Here is a 6000-nt window from a genome sequence, read left to right as displayed (position 1 = left end):
TCTTATTGCGCTCCCTGTTGAAACTAAACTCATGCTGCAAATCACTTTTTGTGCTACAATATCTTCTACCAAACGCTCTTGATGATTCCCATTGCACTTGTAGAAAAAAATATGCACAGTACACGGATGCCGAATAACAGTTCATCGTACCCAGTGTGGCCGGTGAACTGTTACCACAGTAAGGCCCTTTTGTACAATATTAACAATAATATATGGGGTTCCGAAAACTACGATATGATTATCAGAGACGCCGTAGTGGGGGGGGGGGGGGGGCTCCAGAAATTTTGACCTTTTGGTGTTCATTAACGCGCGCTGACATCGCACTGCACACGGGCCTCTACCATATCGCCTCCACCAGAATGCGACCGCCGTGGCCGAAATTGAAACCGCGACCTTCGTGTCAGCAGCCGAGCATCAAGCCACTGATCCACCGCGGCGGACGCACTTTTGTGCAAGGAAAACCTTAGATTAAAGCGTACTTGTTAGGGTAGCATCGCCACCAAAACGTATATATTTGCTACTTAAAACGCCTGGGTGACGGTTTCATCTACGGGCAGCACGACCTAGATTATTAGCTCGGGCCCTGTCGGGCCCGATCTGCGTTCGGGTCGGGCCGGGCAGGTGAATTTTTTTCTCGGATTCGGGTCAGGCCCGGGTGTCGCTTTTGAGTCACCGGGCCGTTTTCGGGCGGGTAAACTTCAACTAATTGCGGGCTCGGGCCGGGCCCGGGCCGAGAATCACGGCCAGTGCAGTGCTCTAGCAGGTACGACGCGGAGCCCGCGCGCGGAGAGAGGCCGCAGGGTACCCAGAACTCTACCCAGACTGATGTAAAGACTGCGATCAGCGGGCGGACCACACATACATTATCCGAGCTTGCTCTATCGTGAAGGGGCCAAACAACACATATATGAATGCCGAGAAGTGGCAGAGCATGCTAGTTAGCTCAGACGATAGCCGGAACATTATTCATGAGGTGACTCTCAAGTCCCTTATTTCGTTTGGCATCACCGCTTCGAGAAGTGCCAAGGCCTACTGTTTGTTCAGTTCGGCTGAGCTGAACGTCGCGGCTTCGATCCCAGCCGCGGCGGTCACATTTCGATGGAGGCGAAACGGTTGAGGCCCATGTACTGTGCGATATCAGTGCCCGTTAAAGAACACGAGGTGGTCCAAATTTCTAGGGCCCTCCACTACGGCGTTCCTCATAATCATATCGAGGTTTTAGGACGTAAAAGCTGAGATATCAATATTACTGTTCGCTCAGTCGTCTCAGTTTGTCGGTAGCGAGTTCTGGTACAAAAATAATTGTACTGACTGTGGTCCTCCAAATAGCTTTCAGAGCTCACTTGCCCAAAGACAGGGAGGACTGGGTGCCTGTTTGCTTCTCCTTGCGAGCTTAAAATAGCCATCGCACCAGTCCTCTGAGCCGAGAGGGTCAACACTGGACAGCGACGCAGCCAGCTTGGTGCAAAAGTCCGTTGGCAATATAATGATGAGTACAGCGTAGTATGCGCAATATGAGAAAATTTATTGCCTTAAAGAACGACAGAGAAATGTTCACGAACACTTTCAAAGCAAATAGGTAACTCCTCGGGGGTCTTTGCGATGAGCAAGGCTATTCTATCTGCGAAGAACTCTCAGCGTACTGCATCCTGTCGTGCAATGCCTACAAAGCAGCGTATTTGTAACATATTCTGTAAATGAATCGCACGGAAAAGACTCCGCATATTTGAGGCGTCAACATTTACGTATGCGTGCTTTGAAAGTGGTCCACGTTGACTGAAAATCCCGTATGGAAGCTACTAGTAAACCCGCAAACGACTGGAAACGTTAATGTATCTGAAATAGTCAACACTAAAAGTAAAATAAAAAAAAAAACGAAATACAGTGCGCGGCCAGTGTTTTCAGACTAGATTACATTAGTGAGCCTCTAACGCTCAGTTTTTGCTTTGACTTGGCAGGTTCTACCCAGCCACCAAACTGCTTTTCAATTTCTTTGGCAACAGCTAAGCAAAGGCGGTCGTTTCCTCTGCTGGCGACCACTTGGACTGCCATAGGCAGACCATCCGACGTCCGAAGGACGGGGCACGCGCTGACAGGAACTTCCAGGACGTTGAAGACGGACAAGAAGTTGAAGCCATCGGGGAAGAACAGGTCCTGATGGTGGTATGCAGCTGGCGCCGAAGTTGCTGGCAAGATGAAGACACCATCATCTCCGAGGAGCGCTTCAAGGCGATCTCGCAATAGGTCCAGAGTTCCACGGAAAGCCGCGACCGCGCTTTCAGAGCTGAACCGGGAAAGCGTGGAGGCCCAGCACAACAACATCGCGGCGGCCGTGTTGGGGCAAGTGCCGGTAAGGATGCGCAGAAGCTCGGTACAGAAGCTGATACCATTGGAACCTGGACGAAACACTTCATGCAAAGGGCGCGACTTAGACTCGTTGTAGGCCAGCAGCCACTGCGGCATGCTGTAGCGTATCTCTGGCACATCCAGACGGCTCGGCTCGACTCCGTGCGCGTTGCGAATAAAGTTGATGACCTGCGAATCAGAAGTTTCATCATGGATGTGACGAAAATGTGGACACAGTGGTGGCTCATTATAAAAGTGAAATGAACCCGTTGATTATATGAACAAAGAGCATGCAAGCGGCAAAGCAAAATCATTACAAGTACTGGCATGGGGACTGCATTTCGCAAATGCGCACGTCGATTAATTAGAGTTAGTAGCGTTGCCTTACCTGCAATGGTAGCTTAGCACGCAAGGTATCCCGCAGCTAAACTCGAATGCACGGTTTTCCGAGCATTTCGACGAGGGCGAGATCACCCGTGTACTTAGGCTCACGTAAAAGAACCCCGGAGCGCCTACTACGGCCTGCTTGATTATCACGTCAAGCTTTCGACACGTAAAACCTCAGAATCTAGTAAGAAGGTTTCTCGCACAAAGCCAGATCACAACCTGATGTGAAATACAGGGGTGGTAGAAAGACGTTTCAGCGCTACAGTAAAGGCGGGCAAAAGGAAGGAACAGCACAGCGCCGTGTTGTTCGTTCTTGTCCGTGTGTAGCTTTGCGCTGTAACGAAGTTTCGTGTGGTGGAAAGAAACGCGAACAGAGCGCCACGATAGCGCTCCGCTGTTTCCGCTTGCTCAACATCTAGCTCTTAACTTGGTGGAAATAAAAAGACGCTAGATTCGTCCTTTTGAATACATCGTAGACGACATTACGAGCCAGGCTACAAGACCTTGCAAAGAAATGCAGACAGCATCCGGATGCCGCACTGTTCGCGTTTCTTTCCACCCTGAGAGTACGCCCATCCCAGGTTGAGTTGCTTTATGCTCCTAACTCCCGTGTGCTTGGTGCGGCGCCTACAAGAACCCTGCGAGAAGACGTGTGCGACTTCTGGATATACTTATTTTGTCTCTCCGTAGGCGCAGTAGGCGGGACTACAAACGGTGATTAAAAAATTAGCTATGTCGATACATACGTGCAGCTTTTCATTTGCCACGGGAGGATGACACACTTCGTCCTTATGACCGTCGGTATATTACGCAATATGCATAATTTCCAGGGGCCTAGACTAGCTCAAAGCAACCGAAAAAGAACACATAATTTGGTCAGGCTTGGTTATCAATGATTTGTGCGCAGTAAGCCCTTGTTTTCCTCGCGGCTCATAAGCTGCAAGCGGCAACGAGATAACGACCGATATCACGCAAAATTCACGGAACGCAGGCCTTTCTAATGGCAAGTCTGTGCTGAGCCCTAGGCTGTCCCGAAAAGCGCCATGTTGTGACGGCAGTACGACCAGTCACGCTTGCAACACCTCACGTCAGTGCCGACGGCAATGACGCTAAACGGTTGATTATGCTCAAGGCGGGCAAGCAGGGCCCCTACTCAGTAGAGGGCTACTCGCCATGCTCGTACAATGTGGAGAAATAAGTGCGGCACCTATGTCGCTCGTTAACCTTAGTCCTGCAAATTACAATACTACTCCGTCGCATCATAACGACCCAAACCAAAACCAAAATCCGCGTGCCATTATCTGTCGCGCCAGCAGCATTTCTACGGAGAATGAAAGGTCACACACACATATCGCTCTGTCACAGCCCTCCCTTAGTATGGGTACTTTGGATTCGCGTGCGCACTAGAGGTCCTGTCATAAAAACGTCAATTACGATTACGCATGACTTGGGTTGTTGCTTAAATGCCAAATGCGGAATGCCGCCCCTGTAGGTGTGCCGAGAGGCAATTCAGAAAAAGAGGAATAAAGAGGAGGCGGTTCCTGTAATTGCAACATGGCGTAGTCTCTCTCATCTGGCACTAGAGATAAAGAGGGCAGCCACACATTTTGTAGGCGCCACTTCATGCAAAGAAGGGGCGGCCGTGAAACCAGCCTCCTGGAGGCAGAGTGAGAAGACTTTCCAATTCTGTCAAAGATTTATACTAAGCCAATTAAAAAAATTTTCGTCTAAACGCTCCCCAGATTGCCCTGTGTACTTCCAGTCACTTGTCAGTGCCTGTCACAAGGGGTGGTGGCGGTGTTCTTTGATGTACGAATAAACAGAAATCAATATACAAATAAAATATTCTTACTAAAAAAATAATGTTGAGAAACAAGAAACGTCCAAGAAAAGATGGTAGTACTAACAATTTTCAGAGCGATGCAGAAAGACGAAGGCGGACTTTACTCCGTATGGCTCGTTCGCTGCTATTACCAACCTAAGCGCCTTTACCTTCGTGGTTTCGTAGATACCTACCTCCTTGACGGCTTTGCGAGCTTCACTTTTCACTTTGCTCAGCAGGACACTACCCTCGTCCTCCATGTAGAAGACCTTCAAATTGCGCATTAGAACCTGGAATAATGTTCCATGAGAGAAAGCACCACAATACTCCATGAGAAATTGTCCGAACATCAGCGGATTTAAATTGCATAAATATTACTTTATGCAAGTAAAGGACATGCAGAAATACTATCGGTAGTTTAACCACTTTGTACATTAATTAACTTCTGTTGCAGGCTTTCAGCGCCTAAAGACGTACGCGTAGACGAGGAAACACAGGAGCGCTTTCACGTAAAGGACATGCGAACAGTACATAATCCATTAGCGTAAAGCTAAATTGAGATAATTGTGCGTATTAGTTCGCACTGTTTTTAGGGAGGGGGGCAGTCGCTTGGTTTTTCTTTTGTTTTTTCCTGCCACCACGTGGTTGCGGTGTGCACGTATACCGACCACGCCTGTGCACATAGAAACTTTGGTTTGGCAGTCCACTGGATTCATTTGGAGGTGGTGTGCGCGAGTGTATTGATTATACAGTGTGGTGTTTTGAAGTGCAAGTATTTATTGAGTTTTGTAGTACGTTTTGGTTTAGGACAGGATATGTTGTTCGCCGTGTGTTGCGGTTGTGAAGTGTGAAATTTTGTAACACGTGGACACCGGTGAACTGGTCTACCGGTTGGACAAAAAGACCCAAAGTGTTCAGTGTGCGGAGTAGGCTTGAAAATGGATGTTTCTACGGATGAAAAGCCGGATGAAGCTGACGCCAAGTGTAGACAATGTGAGGTCGAGACAAAAATAGAAAAAAATTATGGCTAGCCAGAGTGAACTCATGATGACAATCCCAGAGCTAACGAATGTGTTGGCAAAAGAGCGAGACAAAACGAGGGCTATGGGGAAAGACTTAGGTGAGTCGAGGAAGAGCCATCCGATGTCAAGGTGAACAAAGAGAGGCAGGCGAAGGCGGGAACATTTGGACGTCGACCCCCAGCGTGGCAGAGGCGAAAGGGGAGTCAGGCGTGGCGAAGGCAGGTGCAGCGATCATAGGGCCCAGTTTTCCGGAAGTAGTTTTGAGGAAGGGAGGGGTCAGAGGAGCAGCCGTGACTCCCGCTGTTCACCAAGTCAGTAGCCAAGTGCAGGTCCATTCAGCAGGAAAGCCTGAGCACGTTATTATGCCGCTGGCTTGAATTTAGTTCGATGCGCAGAAGAAATCAAGGAGAGGGTGAAAGGCGA

At 49.0% G+C, this 6000-nt stretch overlaps 1 protein-coding gene across 1 annotated transcript in view; it reads right to left on the bottom strand.

Moving 5' to 3' along the window:
* Nucleotides 1–1510: 1510 nt before the first annotated feature.
* The window catches only part of LOC119395574 (fatty-acid amide hydrolase 2-A), a 378664-nt gene continuing 374174 nt past the window's right edge, over nt 1511–6000 (bottom strand). Inside the window, exons 6-7 of the mRNA XM_037662551.2 lie at nt 4750–4845; nt 1511–2535 (exon numbers count right to left, since the gene is read on the bottom strand). Coding sequence (XP_037518479.1) covers nt 1912–2535; nt 4750–4845 — 720 coding nt within the window. The 3' untranslated portion in view covers nt 1511–1911. The remainder of the gene's footprint in view (nt 2536–4749; nt 4846–6000) is intronic.

The sequence above is a fragment of the Rhipicephalus sanguineus genome, chromosome 6 (genome assembly GCF_013339695.2).
Source record: "Rhipicephalus sanguineus isolate Rsan-2018 chromosome 6, BIME_Rsan_1.4, whole genome shotgun sequence".
In the NCBI taxonomy this organism is placed as follows: domain Eukaryota; kingdom Metazoa; phylum Arthropoda; class Arachnida; order Ixodida; family Ixodidae; genus Rhipicephalus; species Rhipicephalus sanguineus.
This window is presented reverse-complemented; position numbering and strand designations above follow the sequence as displayed.